Genomic DNA, 17,290 nt, shown 5'->3' with positions numbered 1-17,290 from the left:
AAATGAGCTGGCAGGCCTTTATTAACTACTGTTTTTTTTCTATGCAACCTTCCTGTGCTACAATACTGGATTTAATAAGTGTTACAATTATTAAATCAATAATTTGGGAAACACACAACTGAAACTATTTTGGCACAGGGCAACACCACTTTAAATTGTTTTCAAATTTGCTGTTTTAATGATTTTAAATGACATTCTGATGTTTTTAATGATTTTTTTTTTTTTTTCATTTTTATTTCTATTGCTTAATGTCCAATGTTTTTCCTTGCCTCTGTAAAGCACTATGAATTGCCTTGTGTACGAGTTGTGCTATACAAATAAACTTGCCTTGCCTTTAGAGCATCATGTCAGCTGATACTGTTAGTGAATCGTTATAGACCTTTTCCACAGCAGACATTTTGACTGGGCTCCTCAGCCAACCAGAGCCCTGACACAGATGAAAATGAATGAAATGAAACTCAGCCAGTGTTTATTTTATTATACAGGCCTGCGCCCCTCCAGCCTTGTTTAGGAACTTAATCAAACTGTTATACTGCAGTGCTGCTGCATCGTTTGTGGTGTCCAGTGACTGTTATATCTTTCTAAAAGGTTGCTGGACAACTCACAGGGATGCTTATATCTGGCACAGGGTGGAAAACGTTCGGATGAATTTGTTAAGCGTCCCAGTGGTTCATTGGAGATATTATATACATTTTCTTTTTTTGGATGGCCTAATCCTATAACCAAGCTTGTGTGTAAATACAGGATATTACCTCAAAAACAAATCATGTGGGGGGAACATTTGAAAAAAAAAGAAGTGAAGCTCATTAACTAGCTACTTATAAAGCAGGAGAAGAAATGCACCTGTACAAAGGAAACACTCGAGGTCATGGATCCCTTAGCTTTTTTTTTTGTTTTTGTTTTTTTTAATATGTTGTTGTATATATAGATGGTTCATCCATACACCAACCAAAAGCTTGAGACCTTCACGATAAGTCCAATTGTACATGCTTCAGTGATGTATTCAATTGTACTTTCAGTGCTCAAAAACACATGTCCTGTAGCCATACTGAACACCAAGAACATTCTCTTTTTTTTTTCCTGAAATCAAATGTTTCCGAGTTGCCCACCGATATCCACTCTGTAACCAGATGCGTGACAACCAGCCATTACAGAAGTCGCTTGCAAAGTAACAAAGTTACAGCTGTTTTCTTTTTAAATAGTCTCCAATTTAAAAAATTTGCAGTCTGATACAGAAGGCTAGGAGACCTGAACAATATGAAAGTGCTAGTCATTAATTTACAGAGATCAGGCATCACATAGTGCTATGAAGTATCCAATATGCTACATATGAATACAGCTGTTAACACCTTACAAATGCCTCTGGTTGTCTTTTCAAGGCTACTTGAAAAATCAATAACCTTGGCTTGTATGTACATAAACATGTGTGTTTGTTTATGCAGAAAATAACGTAGATATCACCACTACCAGAGGTATAATCATTACAGCCGTTTGGCCACAACAGTGATAATGAAATATTTAGTCCCATTATCAATTTCTAACTGTTAATCCCCCAATTTTGTTTAAGTGGGAAAAAAAAACAAACAAAAAGAGTTGCCGTCATGGTATCCCCTCCACACATTTGGGCTCCAGATGACAACGTTGTTCAGAGCTTCTTCTCTTGCATCGTGCTCAAGTTCTTGGTTTGTTTTCCCCAGCCATTGGTTGCATTTTGGTTGCTTTCCCACATCTTCTGGCGCTATTTCCCCCGTTTGAAAGATTGAAGCATGACTGAGAAGAACCAGTTCTGGAACCACTACTTAAGGGAACAACACAAGCTTTTTTTCACTTCACTACAATCAGTCACAGAGTAATAAAAAGTAGAACGGATGACTCAATTCATTCCTGGAGCAGTGCCTCCAAAGTTGAAAGTAGATGGCACCACTGGCGCTGTGAACTTGTACCCGCCGTGTTTCTCGATCATCTTGGATTCTGTAATTAGACAATAAGTAACAGGACTTAAAAATCACACATTGACACAAAAAGTTGTTTCCCCCGTAGGTTTAATGTGGCTGGTGTTAGACCTCCCGATAGCTGGCCATTTTAACTGTCAGCAAGTCGAAGACAGACTGAAAAAAACTTTTAAATTGGTCTTTCCTGCGTCATTGTTCACAAAAACGGCAGGTATGCAGTTTCAAGACAAGACCAGCTTTGTAAACCGATTAGTGATTCAAACATGGTATCCCAAAATACACTCCTCTTTTCCCTTCCTCACCCTCTGCTGTTCTCAGCTCAGGTGCTGAAGGCTCACATTGTTTCTCTATGAAGACCACACCGAATTCTGGCACAGCTCTGCCACCCAGTGTGATCAACACTTTTTTTGGGGGCTTTTTATGACTTTGTTATGAGTCAACATTAGACGGGAAAAGGAAAGGAAGCGAGAGCGAGCGATAAGGTTGCCAGTCAGACTTGAAACTGATCAAAATCAGTCCCTGAAGCCTTTGACCACCCATTTGCAGGTAGCTCCACAGTATGTTGGCATTTCATTATAGAACTGGGATTGCAACACACCCGTTTTATTTTTATCATCCCAGTCTGTTTTTGTGCCTGTATAAAAAAATAAAAAAATAAAAAAATAAAAAAAAGGCACAGTGGTAGCACCTTTGTTTAAATGCGTTTATTCATTTCTCTTCTGCTTTTTCATGTATACATTTACTTGGAATAAAGATGCTTTTGTAATGTTTAGTTTTGCTTTTGAAACTACATCAATAACAGAAAAACAGGAAATGGCATGTAAAAGGGCTTTATTGTCAGATTGAAGTGCCGCATCAGGTTGTAATTGGAAAATTGGAGTACAGTCTGAGCTGGTGCTCACCATGTGCTGCCCGTCTCTGGTCTGCAAGTGTGCCAATGTCCTGAAGATGTTTGCCCTGTTCCTCATCAAGGGCCTGTGTTAGTGCCTGGTACCATGCTGGGTCACGGCTCTGGATATCTGCATCAAGGTAAAGTCAGATTAGTGACCGATGTACGACATGGACATGTTTGTTTTATTCCATCAATAGCTTGTCATCTTACTCTGTAGTATGGCTTTGAAGATTTGATACTCGTCCACTAAGTTGTCTTCGTCGTCTACAGCTGTAGTGTAGCCCTCCAGTGCCGTCTCCTCAGCATCGTCCTCCTCCCAGTCTTCATCATCTCCATCCTCTCCTGCGTGCTTCGCCAGCATCTCCAGGTACTCTTGGCCCTCCTCGTCGATGTCGTCTTCATCACTACCCAGTTCAGCTAAATTCAGAGATATAAACACTTAATCACTTCACACACACACACCTTCAGCTGATGCAAAACAGCACATCAAATTATCCTCGCGCTTTACCGTTGTCCTCCTCGTCTTCTCCATCTTCATCGTCGTCGTCGTCATCGTTCTCATGCTCTGCTCGACAGGCGTACGCCCTCTTGAGGCCATTGAACAGAAGGATGGCTGCTGGGAGAAGCTGACCGGCCACCTGATTGACAGCCTGAGGCCTGTGCTCGAGGTCAATGAGAGCACAAAGTCCGAGAATGCACATCTTCCTGTCGTGGAGGCTGTGAGGGGGGGGGGAGAGCAACACGTTTGTTCCTTTAGAAGCTGACTCATTTATTGTGAGGTACAGAAACTGTATATTTCAGCTGTACATTTGTAGAGATACACATCAAACTCTTACCCAAGGAAGCAGTCGACATCTTTGAGCCACTGGGTTATAAAGTGGTTAGTGATGGGCTCAGTGTTGTTTGGAAAGCGCAGATTCTCCAGAGTGTTCAGGAGAAGAGGGGGGCTGTAGTAAAGTGCAGCGATGGCAACCTGCAGGCACATAGTCCTCAGCTCGCTGGTCTTCACCTCCCGCGTCAAACGCTCCAATGCAGCGGCCACAAACAACGGCACGACCTGCAACAGAAGTTCATCTTTAATAAAAGCCAAGCGTGTACATTACAGAGGCTACATTAAAAATAGAATTTCAGGAATGAATGTGTACTGTAGATGTTTTTCTTCATCTCACCAACCTGAGGTGTACATTTGTTTTTCCTCATACTGACCTGGTCAATGCCACGACCTTTGCACTGCAGAATGATCACCTCCAGGAGCTTGGCTGCATGGCATTCTGGGTCCTCGCCTGGATCACCTGTCAGGACCTGCGTGAAGTAAGACAGTCAGGTAAGCCTCAAATCACCACAAACGTCACACTTCTCTTACATCACACGTACGCAACGGCACTATCTTACCTTCTTGCACATGCTATAGATGATCTCCAGGTATTTGGTGTCAGATAGCAGAGTATCTGTGTCAACTGTGACATAGTTGTGTAGAAGAGGCATCATATCTGAAACACAAACATTTTATTTTCCACACAGCTCAATTTACAGAAAATATCCTGAGTGAGAAAATGTGAGGATGTTACAGAGCATAGATCCAGTGCTAGTGCTCTATTTTACGGTTCTAAGCCAGTACCTGTGAAATAGTCGAATCCATCCTGCTGGAAGACTTCATACACCAGTGGAAGGAGCTGCCACATCTGTGGCGACACCTGCTGGCAGGTCAGACTGTGAGCCAAGGACAGGATCTCCTCATAGAACTCTGAGAGGAACAAAAGGAAAAGAGACGGTGAGTTGCTGGAAGTAAAAATAAGTCTTTTAGTGTTTATTATCAACAGATCACAGCAGACAGATATAGTTAGTGCAACGTGCAGGTGAAATGTGGAAGTACAGGAAAGACCTGCCCTGCTTACCGAGTACATGTTGCTGCAGCACAGTGCCAATCACCTGCAGACAGATGCCCTCCAGCTGCTGGGTGATCTGAAACAACACAAGTCAATGATCAATATGCTGAAGTCCAGAAGATAAAGCTGTTGTGATCAAAGATGTCTATGGTTTCATCATGTTCCCAATACTACAAATATTGTGTGGTGTCATCCAATACAAGGCTCTTATAATTTAATACATGAAGCAAACCGTTTTTTGTCTAAAATGTGTACAACAATATCAAATATTCCCTCAGCAGACACGTTTGTTTAGTGTTAGTTTCTCAGCCTACTGTGTGTTTAACATTAAGGAACTGCATAACAATTGAAATGAGATAGACAAAACTAAAGAAATTATTTTACACACAAAAGGCATTCAGGATTTCAGGATCCAATTTTCAGTTCAGACATTAACATCCTTGATTTTAGTTAATGAATAAGTTATTGGATAGATTTCCTTGGTTAAATAAAAATAGTTTTAATTCTTTGTAGCAGAGTGATGCACATCAATGACCAGTGAACTGTTATGCAATCAAAAAAAAAAAACCTCGGTGTAAAAGCAACGCTCGGTCAAATCTAATAGCTTCTTGGCTTTGAGCGCTAGCAGTCCTGTGTTTCGGGCAGACATGGTGGCAGCGTGCCCCGGCACTATTTCTAGCGTTTGCCTCAGCCTCTGAGTCATTTTGAACATGGTGAGAACAGAGCGTGTTCCCAGGAGTTGGTGGGTGGCTGAAGTGTGTTGGCAGCAACGCTACAGCAGACCAGAGCCGCTTCTGCAGATGAAGTGCCACTGAGATGAGTGATCAGCCAGGAGATGGAGTGAGTGCGTGTGGGCAGAGATGCTCAGCGGCTATGATGCTAACCTCTTTGTGGTCCTCCACCACACTTAGCAATGTGTCAATGGTATTGAGGATGCCCATAGCAGTCACAGCCTTGTCATCTCCTCCTTCCTCATCAGGCCCCGTCTGGATCACCTGGTTGAACGTCATAGCCTGTCAAAGGGTGGACAAAGAGACTATTATGATTGGATCTGTGGACTTCACACATTCTGCCTCGAGGCTGAAGGTCTTCAACATTAAATACAAGGAACTGGTGAAATCCTACTAGAGCTGACGGTAGCTTTAACTGTTAAAGAAATATAGAGCTGGCAAAAAATCAAAAGAGCTGCTGTGCAACTGACAGCCATTGGCAGTATATAAAAGCTTGTGCAAAGAGAAGAAAGCAAATGTTACTCTGCAGTGTGGCAATCTTGGTGATCTTGTAGTTTCCGATTTTTGTGGCATTTTTGGGAAAAAAAATAAAAAAAATAAAAAAAAATCAGACGATTGCTTCTCTTTGGATTGCTCCATGAGTAACTTTTATCTCGTTTGCTGTGCTCCATCTGAATGAATTTGCCCTTTAGATTTGCAACTCAGTGGCCCTTGAAGGTATGCAGCCACTCAGTTATTGCACCGTGTGAATTGATAACCGCAACATGTAGCCTCTTTTACTGACGGCGCTTACCAAGTGCTGCGTCATCTCCACTGCAATTGGTGTGACCTCCTCGCTATATTCACAGATCATCTTCTGTATGACATTGGTGAGGTCGTCGTTCTCCGTCTCCCTGACAATGTGCAGGAGCGCCTGCATCACTGGCCGGATGAAGGGGGTGATGTATTCTTTGGCTAATGGACACAACGCACAAGTTCATTTAGACACTCAAAGAAAAACTACAACCGGATTACACAAAAGAAAAAAAATAAATAAATAACACGAGTGACTTGCTCACCTTTCTCCTGGTTACTGATAAGAACCTGGAGGGCAATAGCCGCCTCCACCTTAACTGGCATCTCGTTGTCGTTGATTAAACAAAGGCGGGTCAGCTCGAGAGCCGTCTGCAGGTTCTGGTCACTTTTGAACTTCACCTCACAGAAGTAATGCAGCACCCAGCAGGCCTAGAGAAATGTAGGAGAAATGCATTAAATGACCCAACTAAAAGCAAAGTAGTTTAGTAAATGTCTGCTTAATTATGAAATGATTACTTACTCTGGCTCTCATGTAGCCCAGTTCACTGCGGAACAGGGGGAAGACATGATTCTGTAGCATGAACTCCATCTGGTCTTTATAAATTTTTTTCTGTGTTGAGAAAGAGATAAAACAATTTACAACACATCCTGTGGGTTCAGTGTTTTTACTCCAAAGTATCATACACAGGTACAATATTCAAATGGACTACAACAACACAATAGCCAAGTAGGTGCAATAGTTTTCCATCTCTAACAGTGCATAGCTAGGGTGTGGAATTTACAGCTGAATGCTCATGTGAGCAGCCATACTAAAAGCAAAACAGGAACGTGCTTTGAAAACCAAGTTCAGCATCTGTTTTGGTCACAATGGAAATCACGTTTTGTGTTTTGTTTTTTTGTGTGGAAAAGAAAGAACAATTGTTAAAAGGAAGTAATGCAAACAAGCCAACTGAGTGTTGTTTACCTTCAGTAGGATTTCAGCCAGAGAGCCGATCATATGGAGGGCACCATCCTTTTTCCTGGGGTCAGAGGCAGGATCAGTGAGAATCTGGTAGCAGAAGCCCATGGTCTTTTGCAGCACCTTAAAAAAAAAAAAAAGCAAGAAACAACAAAGAAATTAGACTAGGCCTGTGAACTGTGGGGGCAGAGGCAGGATCTGTTTTACTTTTCCATCGTGAGATCAAAGTAGTTCCCAGGAAATGCACCAGAGATGCACACGATGATGAAGATTCTTGTCACTTTGTCTTAGATGGAAAATTCAAGTGCATGTTCAAGAGAAAGTAGTTCACTCAAACTATTATCTCTTGCTTTTTCCTTCAGATCTTTTCCCCACATGCACCAGCTTGCCCCACCTCATTATGTTTCTTCATGTGTCTGCGCTGTTGACTTCCCTCACCGTCAGCGGTATGTTTAATGAAGTCACCCAAAAAAAAAAACAATTCAATTTTCGATTTTATTCCACCCACAATTCTGTTTTCACAACAGCAGGTGAGTTGTGTGTGGAGGAGACTTGTCGTTTTAGCATGCGTGACAACTGTCGCTTACTGTCTGTGCCATTGTGCTCATGAGGCAGACTTTGGGTATAGGAGACTGGTTGGCGTCAGCCACTCAAGCTGAAAACCAGCTGATCGATTGTTGCGTCTCTAATACAAAAGCACAAAATTTAAACTCACCTCTTTCCTCTTGTTGCAAGCAGTGAAGAGGAGTGTCTGGGCTGCTGTTGTCGGAGAGATGAAGTCCTCGAACACGTCTAAAGGAGACAGAAGAGATGGGATAAGAGGTTAGTCATCACTGATGTACGGGATTCCTTTCAGATCACAGGTACCGGCCTACTCTGCTTACCAAACTTCATGCGGATGTACTCGTATGGATCCTCCTGCCACAGTTCCTCATCGCTGTCTGTGTAACACATGAGCGGGAAAACCACATCCTGAATGATGCCCTGAAAAAAAACAACAAGAGGAGTCACAACCAGGGAGGAGCTTCGACTTAATCCTACCAAAGTCAATCAAAACAAAATATAGTTCCACAATGTGGTTACAGCTCAACCATGTCTGATCATATACAGCATTGTGAAATGTTTACTGGACATCCAGACATGTTGTCTTTATACCTGGATGTGAGGTTTGAGGTTTCTCCATGTCAGAGCATGTGCTATGCCCTGGTTGATGTAGTTGAGTGTCTGTTGGAGTACTCTGGGAGCCACATATTGCTTTTCCTTGTACTGGTATAAGACTTTCAGCAGCACCTAGTAGACAAATATATAAAGAAATCGTTTGTGAGTCACACCCAAAAAAATAAATAAATCAAAACAAACACATCAGTCCGCCTGAAGAGCTGCTGCTGACATTACATCGTCTGAAGTTCTTACCTGCTGAGCAGGAACTGCATATTCCTTGAGGAAAAGTTCAGCAAAATCTGTGTACTCTTTGGTTGTGTTGCCTGGACTTCCGTATCTGCAAACACAGTTTAACATAGTTATTGCTGTGGTAAAAACATGTTTGTACGTTGTAAGTTATTCATCACATGAACAGATTTTTACCTCTCAAACAGCCGAGCCAAGATGTGAAGAGCCCACTTCTTACATTTCCACCATGGCAGCTCGGGCCGCTCGTCTTCATCTATCTGCATCGTCTCCTGCACGGACCAAAGACAACGTTTGTACACTCAGCTTGTGAAAAACTAAACATGGATATGTGAATGGTGATGGTACATTTAAAAAAAAAAAAAAAAAAAAAAAAAAAAGCAGACACAACACAATTGGAGATATAAGTACAGTGACTTCATGTCATCTCCTTACCGGCGGCACATCTCTGTCCACTACTGTCTTCAGGATCTCCATCCATTCTGTCAGGTTCTGTCTGTTGATGAGCTCCAGAGGGAGGTTGTACTGCGGAGACGAACGAGAGAGGCAATTTCTACTTACTCTAATTAGACTAGATATTTGGCTAAAAGGGGGACATTATAAATAAGAATGACATACTAATGTCAGTGAACAAATCAAATTTATTTTTAACACTGGTTGAGAAACTTGGAGTAAAAACTTTTGAAAATAAGGTGAAAGTTAGCACCATCATGTTTTTGTTTAAAGAAAAGAAAAACCGCAATAAACTGAATTCATCCACACCCAAAAGAGCAAAAGGTCCCCCCTCAGGTAAAGAGGAAGATGGTGTGTGCTGTGACATTACCTGGAAAAGGGCATAGAGGATTTTGAAGATCTGTTTCTGAATGAGGACAGAGTCACTGGAGTGGTCAGGGAGCAGCTGGATGAAGCGATCTTTCAGCATGGGCATGAAGATGTGCATGGCAGCCACCAGAGGCTGACGCTCTTCTGGTTTCTTATATCTGTTGTTCACACACGCAAGCACAACGTTAACCCCGGTGTCGTGTGTTATAAAGACTAGAAAGTGAAAGATTTAGGAAGTCTGACTTACTCATAGTTTTTGACAAGCTGGTAAAGGCAGAGCAAGATGCCCAGCCATCCTGCGCTGTTGTCTGACTGCAGGTAGAAGCCGATCTTGTCCACAATGGTCGTCCACTTGCCGGGGTAATCGTGCTTGATCATGTGGTGGATACATGTTGTCAGCTGGACCCTGACAAATTCAAAAAAGGGGGCAGTTATAGATTGGATGATTTAGAAAGCTCCGCTTCCTCACCTCTGCCAGCGGGCTGTGTGTGTGGTTACCTGATGCGCTCGGGGGAGTGGATGATGGCCTCCACTATGTTGTCTCGAATGAACTGCCTGTCCTCCTCAGGGATGTTATTGACAGGCGTCTCTGTGCCTGAACCGTCTCCATCACTCCAGTGCTGAGTTATCATGTTCTTAAGGTAAATCACACCTACACAGGGAGGGGAAAAAAACCCCCACACAGGTCAGCTGACAACATAAAACACACATTTGTGAATATTGCTGAATTTATTATACTTGAAGTTTGGCACATCAAAAATAATCCCCTCCTCAAATAATCCAGGCGTTTTAAAGTATCTAAACTACTGTGTGTGGTTTTAAAATTTAGTTAGCAACTCCCAAATGTGCACCACCTATGTTTCGGTCATTATGACTGTGTACAACACAGCAGTGTAAAGTCAGAGCTGCAGGATTTAATTCTCCCATGTGCAGTTCAGTAGTTTTGAATGTGGCACAAGGGTGTCAGCTGGGTTCACATCTACAATGTGGGGCCCCACTCTGACTTCTGTGGCTCACGGGGGGTGGGGGTGGGGGGGCATCTGAGGGCACCGAGGAGTGAGGGCTGGGAGGCGGACATCAGACTGCTGACACAAATGTCTACACCGCTGGCGAGGCAATCATAATCCAGCCTATCAATGCTGACAGAGCATAACCCCCCCGCCACCTCCGCTCCCCTCTGCCCATGACCACCAAACTACACCATCGCCCAACGCTGCAACGCCACGACGAATCTGTCATATCAATTAGATTTACAGACAGGAGGAAAATTACTTCTTGAAAATGTCAAGCTGAATGAAAGGGCTGAAAGCTTATTAAAATAAGTTAAACTGGAAAGTTAAGATAAACGCACGTACAAATACAGTAAAATACCCACATCAGGGTAAACCAGCAACGTTTTGGTGTTTGTTAACTTCAGTAAACTGCAGCTCCGGTCCAGAAGCAGGAACATAATGGGGAGTGAGGCTGGATTAACCATCTAAAATTACCTGAATGTCTGTTTCAACACACTCCTCTGGGCAAACAAGATTACGCAATGACTGAGTTCAAGTATACAAATCACTGTATTTTTTTAAAACCACAATATCTACAGCAAGTTTTTAAATCTGCTTCTAAAGCTGAGATAATCTAAAATTTTAAATTCAAAAAAGCTACAATAATACTGACATTTAAAGCTGAAACTTCTTTCTGCTACCAAAAACAACTTAGGTCAAATTTTAAAAAGTCAAGAGCAACGTTTCAACAATGGTTCCCAGCAGTCAAACTCATTTTCTCAAAGCTTTGACCACCACACACAGATTTACCTTCTTTGTATCCGGCCGGCAGCAGAAATCTAACATGCAGAGATCTCTGAAACTCGCCACATACTGAACTTGCTGCCAGTACTGACTCAAATACAACTCAAACCCACATTCAACCATGCTGTCCAGAGACTGTTCGGAAACTAATATTAATGAATCTGACCAGTCCATTCACTGAAAATTATGTAACAACTGTCAAATTAAATGTTCATGAAAGAAGCAAAGAGACTTTCTACAGAAACTATTTTTTATTTTGGGCTGCGTACCAACATCAGTTTAGGCAAGAACTAAATGAATAACAATCCGACCGGTGCAAGTGACTGACCTAGTGCCAATACAACTAATGAAGACAATGTGCTTTTGTAATCCTCTTTATGTGTCATTTTATTTGAACAGCTTCTGTGCAGTCTGGAGGAGCTGCTCCTCCTCTATTCTGCTCTAAACACTGTCAGACATTTTTCCTACAGCTGGAAAAGTAATTTATTGCGCTAAATCGCAGCCCTATAACAGCTTAATTTGCTAGTACAGCTCTGAATACTCGGGGAGGCGGACACACAATGATTCAGATACTATCTGTCCACTTTCTGCAACAACTATGGTCAAGATTTTTACTTTGAACATTGATTTTAACCCTCCCTCCCTCCTCCCCTCCACCACTGACACCTTCCTCGCAGTGCAGCATTTGACTAAAGCAAAACAAGCTATATTTAACCAACTCCACATGTCCACTGCACTTCAGCGTGGCACTTTGGCCTCACAAAAACACTAGTGTGAATCATGTATGACTGCTAAATCATCTTTTCAAAAACCATTACATAAGTGACCTGTTGAACCCGGGGTCGTGGAGAATATCCAGTCCATTTCTCATATAATGCAATCTGACAAAATGAGAGTCAGATGCAGGATAAAGTGGCGAGGCACGCCGTGCCAGAGTGTTTCTGTAACCTTATGTGGCTCCAGTTGACACAAGCTGGTGGGAAAAAGAAAAAAAAAAAAAAAGATGCATGGAATGTGTCACAACATTGTTTTAAAATAAAACTATTTATCAAATACACCAAAGAGCAACACTAAAATTAGAAAAGCAAATGATTTGGGTGTTATTTGTGTTCTCCAGCATTTACTTATGAATTGCAAAAATTGAATTATGGGTTTTTATTTGGGGATTCAATCTTATTCGCATTTTAAGAGAGCCTCGCAGTACATGGAGGATTTATCCAAAACAGGCAGAAAATACACTTACCACATTCAACTCCCAATGATAAATGTTAGCAAATCTGCAGACCGCTCGGGAGGACAGCTTTTACTTTTGGAGGTTTATGTTCTCCTATAAACATTTTTCACCAGGGCACATCTAGCAACCTAACCTGTTTGTCATATCTCCACCTCAGCTTTTAAAATTCTTCCCTAACCCAACCGATTACACAAATGTGTTCGCTGTAAAGATGTACTGCTCCCACTCTTCAGGCTACCAGCAGCAGACGCTCATTTATTTTCAACGGGAGAGAGAGAGAGATTTGTTTCAGGTTTATATGATGTCATCTTTTGCCAAGTGTGGAAATATTTTTATATATATGTTGAGACTCACCTGCTTGCCTGACAGGCAAATCCAGCTGATCAGACATGGTGACACGCAGCAGAGTGGACACAAAGTTTACCTGGGTGTGACCCTGTAAATTAGAATTGAACAAGTGAACCGGTTATACACACTAACACACTTTTTCATATCACATTGCATGAAGTAGGTTTTACACCATTTCACATGAGTTGTGTTTGTCTATAAGAGATGACCGTGGCTTTAGGCTACATGGTAAATACGCTGCCATCGAAAGGAGCGTCAACGTTTGGCGTTCAGGTGCTTTAAAAGTCGTACAAACACAGTTGCTAGGCGACTGACAATAAAACGGGTATTGCATTGTTACCTTATTCAAAAAACTGAAGAATAATTTGGTGCTTTGTTGCATTTCTACATGATGTTTACAAAACAAAGAAATCCCATGGGCTCCATGCTGTCAGAAAAGCACATCATCACCGAGTCGTTCAAATTAACCAGTCTCATAAAGAGGACACTCACAATAATAACCTGCTGTGATCCACAACAGTGCGGGTCTTTTTTTTTTTTTGGCCAATAACATGGGTCAATGTTCTGATCTAAAATATGACTACGTTCATATAATTCTGGGTTATTGCCTCTACAGGTTTGGCTCCATTAAGCTGGCGCCTGTGAACTTGTAAAAGTGATATATTATGGAGATGACCAGATGTTTGCATCCGGATGGTCAATCGGTAATAAATACACAGCACCACAAACACTGGGCTGTTGTCAATACTTCCTTAATAGTGCCTTCAACCACAGTTCAATGTGTCAAACCAACAGTTTTTAAAAACAGGTCATGTTTTATATTATTTTGTAGAGTTCATTTTTATCTGGCTATTTTCCATGAAATACAAAGTCGGAGTTTATGACTAAGCAAAGCACTGTATTTAGAAACTATGTACGCCAACAGATTTTACTCCATCCTCCTCCAGAACACATGATTTTCTGTTTCTAAAACACAACTTGAATAACTCGGGCCAGCTACGGAAGAACACTCGCCCAAGTGAGCCGTCACTATCAATGCATATGTGGGTGTAAAAATAAAAATCTCCAGCCCTTTGCCCCCGGCAAAAATAAACATGTAACCTTTACTTGGTAGCAACAACACATACTGGATGACCATCAGCTGGATATAAAGACACAACATAGGTTTGTGGACTGTCGTCCATTTCTGTTTCACTGACAGGAGGGCATATGAAGAATGGTGGAGCTTCTTGATTTGACTGTCCAATGGCCCTGCAAACATTTAATAGACAACTCAGCCAGAATCCAAACATCTTTGGGTACTATTATTTAATTATTGTCATATTATGACTTGAAGGATTCAAATACTTAGCCTTTTTTTTCTGTGTAGAACACTGTCCAAATAACATTTATAACATGTGGCAATTATTGAAAACCCACACATTATTTTATTCACGTGTCCATTTCAGTATAAATCTTTAACATCAGTCATTACATTTATTTCTGACATTTCATTTCCACACATTTGTATCATTTAGCTGAATTAAAAAACAAACAAAACATGGTTAAAAAGTAAAAAAAACAACAGACGACACAACTTTAAAACGCAGCCTCAGCCAAGACATGGCTGCTAACGTTAGCCACACACATGGAGCTCGGCTAACGCAAAACTCAAATTTCGGGATGTTTATTAACGAACTAGCACCGAAAAGCCACCGACCAAACACGGAGAGAGGCCACGACGAGCAGTTTAAAAGTCAGCAGTGGTCATTTTTAATCCCGCTGTTGAAGAATGTCATCGCTTCAGGGCTTGTCACAGTGACACGTGAGCAGCAGATACACGGCTCAACCAACAAGTTAGCCGGCTAACGCTAGCCGCGCGGCGGCTAACCGTCAGCATCACGCCGTGTGTTAAATACGTGAAGTAGCATATGCCCCGCGTTCACTGGGCGTCACTCGTGCTTTGACACACACGCCGTGTTGTTCTCGTGTCGTGTCAGCGCTCAGATATGTCACAACTACGCCGAAACTGTGTGTGTGTGTGTGTGACGAGCTAATCATACGGGCTAGCGTTAGCCCCTCAGCTGGCTCGGATGGTGGAGCTAACGTTGACGTTGGTTACTGGCACAGGAGTGTGTCATCGAAATGAAGGAGAGAAAAAAAAAACGCAGCTGAAGTCATGCTAATGGATCTAACGTGACACAGGAGCGAGGCCGTGAAACGTCGGACATCAGATTTTTTTTTTTTTTGGCTCTTGGTCTCATGGTGATGGCAGCAGAGCCCAGCCTGCGTGATCGCACCATCTTGATGTTATGAACGACCGAGGCCCGACTCGAGACCGCGCCACAACCTCCATCACAATTAAAGCTAATCTCAACTTTTTACCTCGTTCAGCTGTCTCTCCGCGGCCTCCCGCAGATTGGGGTCCATTGTCCCCCGAAGGGCCTCGACCAAAGACTCGGGATCCATCACGAAAACTCTGTTTACGGCTCGGATTTTAATATTTCAGAAGTCTATCAATTCCCAGTCACTGCGCACATGGACGCACAGCTCTCCGGTTACCCGGCGCGAAAGGAAGCAGTGAATGAAGTACCCGGATAGATCAGCGCCAAATGTGTGCAACACGAACATCCGGCGGCCCTAAAGGCATTGTGGGAGCTGTAGTTTAACAGGGTCTGCTCACATAACAGACTACAGTGATTGAAGGAGATGGGGAAGGTGAACCCCCTGCTGGTTAAACACTTATCTGTGCTGATTTCATTCTTCTAATTAACATTCAGATGATTATTTGCGCACTTCACTGAGGAGTTTCAGTCACACAAATGTTTCTCGTTTGATTATTATCCAGAAAAACTAACATTAGTAACATTATTGTTGTAAAATGACATTAAATATTACAGATTACAGAATTTGTCCGTAGAACCTACCGTTTGTTAATGTTAAGCTCTTTGGTCGAGCTATTGTTGAACGCATAACAGCAAAGATGATGATCATGTCATGTCATAACTGTGCTGGCAGTATAAAATGTTCAAAGTTGGCCTCTGCTGTCCTCAGAGGACAGGACAGGACAGTGTGTGTGTGTGTGTGTGTGTGTGTGTGTGTGTAGGCCTGGAGTGTGTAGCCATGTCCTTGAGTCTTGTGTATGCATGTGAATATGCAAAAAAAAAACATGCAGAATATTACCATAGTTTCCCCCCTAAAAATATTACAAAACTGAGTTTATGGAGTTTATTTTCATGGCTATAAAAACTCAAATTATGCCAGAAATGCATCTGGCAGGGCAGTACACTTTCTGATTTGCAACTCATGGCAACTGAACACTTTGCTCACCAGGTGAAGTTTCATTTTAGGAATTTACAGAATTTCGGAGGTTGTGCTTCATTGATCTGTAAAAGGAGAATTAGATATTCGTTAGCCAAGCGCACATATCAATAAGCATCATGACATCAGGGCACTGAAAATTAGATGACTCATTGCACGTCTCCGTCTGACAAAGAGGAATATTCAATGTTTATGGCTGAATCTTCTGATCAAAATGGGACCAATTTCCAGATATTTGTGACAAAGTGGACCCAAGAGGACTTCAGTTCACTGTTGAGCTCCCTCGAGGCAATTATTCAGAGTGTGAAGCTGAAGGACGACCCCTTTCAGAGATTAAACATTCAATAATCTCTAAGTATTTGGATAATGACACATTTACTAGAAACTATATGGACAAAGTGCACATTTTTAGTCGTATTTGAGGGTGTTTATATGAACAGTGGCCTTGTCGCCCTATTATTATCCTACATATAGTTCAAAATGTGTTATATCCTTACTAAAGGAGAAAATAACAATACAACTAAAAACACTCCAATACAAGTGCAAAGATGCATGAGTATTATCAGTATATATTATCAGTATTTTTTGCTTTTTTTATGATTGTTATACATGCATTAACATGTAAGAAGCATGTCATAACAGAGAGATAACCATTACTTTTATTTATTTGTCTTTGGATCTTTGTATGTAAAACATCAGCATACAAAGTAAATGGCCTTTAAGTTGTGAGATATATGGAGCAGAGGAAAAATTATTTATATTATGGTCACTACTCTATAGCAATAATACTATTATTTATATTGTGGTCACTTTCTTTGCAAAATTACTTACACTATGGTCACTTTTACACTACAATACTCTTTATATATCATGCCACTTTTTATGCCACTCAGTACTTATCTGTTTTTGAAGGTTTATTGTTTTCTGTCGTGGTTATTGTGTAGTTATAGATATTTCTGTCTGTTTATTGTGTTTTTGTTTTGGCCTGTTCTACTTTTGTTTCTCTATCTTGCTGCTGGGATAAATAAAGTATCTATCTAATCTAAATCTAAAGTCCTTGGATACCTCAGATATCACACACAGCTCTTAAACCTCCACTTCATGAAATTTAATGTAATTTACAATCAATAAACATCTTGTCTGTGTGTGTGTGTGCAGGGATGGGGGCG

General features: G+C 41.6%; 1 protein-coding gene across 1 annotated transcript; it reads right to left on the bottom strand.

Annotated features, from left to right (window-relative positions):
* Nucleotides 1–452: 452 nt before the first annotated feature.
* ipo7 (importin 7) lies at nt 453–15,396 on the bottom strand. The gene is made up of 25 exons (XM_010730896.3): nt 15,186–15,396; nt 12,828–12,909; nt 9,942–10,095; nt 9,691–9,849; nt 9,445–9,601; nt 9,057–9,146; nt 8,799–8,893; nt 8,628–8,712; nt 8,370–8,504; nt 8,099–8,198; nt 7,930–8,006; nt 7,221–7,337; nt 6,777–6,866; nt 6,520–6,685; nt 6,255–6,415; nt 5,615–5,743; nt 4,740–4,806; nt 4,463–4,588; nt 4,237–4,334; nt 4,051–4,146; nt 3,681–3,901; nt 3,353–3,561; nt 3,055–3,261; nt 2,855–2,971; nt 453–1,971 (listed from the first exon to the last, which is right to left on the bottom strand). Exons 1-25 carry the CDS (start codon nt 15,267–15,269, stop codon nt 1,874–1,876), a joined length of 3,120 nt encoding a protein of 1,039 aa, XP_010729198.1. The 5' UTR covers nt 15,270–15,396; the 3' UTR covers nt 453–1,873.
* Between the last annotated feature and the right edge of the window lie 1,894 nt (nt 15,397–17,290).

The sequence above is a fragment of the Larimichthys crocea genome, chromosome VIII (assembly GCF_000972845.2).
Source record: "Larimichthys crocea isolate SSNF chromosome VIII, L_crocea_2.0, whole genome shotgun sequence".
NCBI classification, from domain to species: Eukaryota; Metazoa; Chordata; class Actinopteri; family Sciaenidae; genus Larimichthys; species Larimichthys crocea.
Note: the sequence above shows the minus strand (reverse complement) of the source record. Positions and strands in the feature narration are given on the sequence as shown.

What these genes read in the sequence shown, in the direction of transcription:
- ipo7 (XM_010730896.3), bottom strand. Translation starts at nt 15,269, where the DNA reads ATGGATCCCGAGTCTTTGGTCGAGGCCCTTCGGGGGACAATGGACCCC. An exon ending in TTGGCTCGGCTGTTTGAGAG is followed by an intron (nt 8,713 to 8,798) that starts GTAAAAATCTGT and finishes CTGTGTTTGCAG; the next exon opens with ATACGGAAGTCCAGGCAACA. An exon ending in TCTATAGCATGTGCAAGAAG is followed by an intron (nt 4,147 to 4,236) that starts GTAAGATAGTGC and finishes TACTTCACGCAG; the next exon opens with GTCCTGACAGGTGATCCAGG.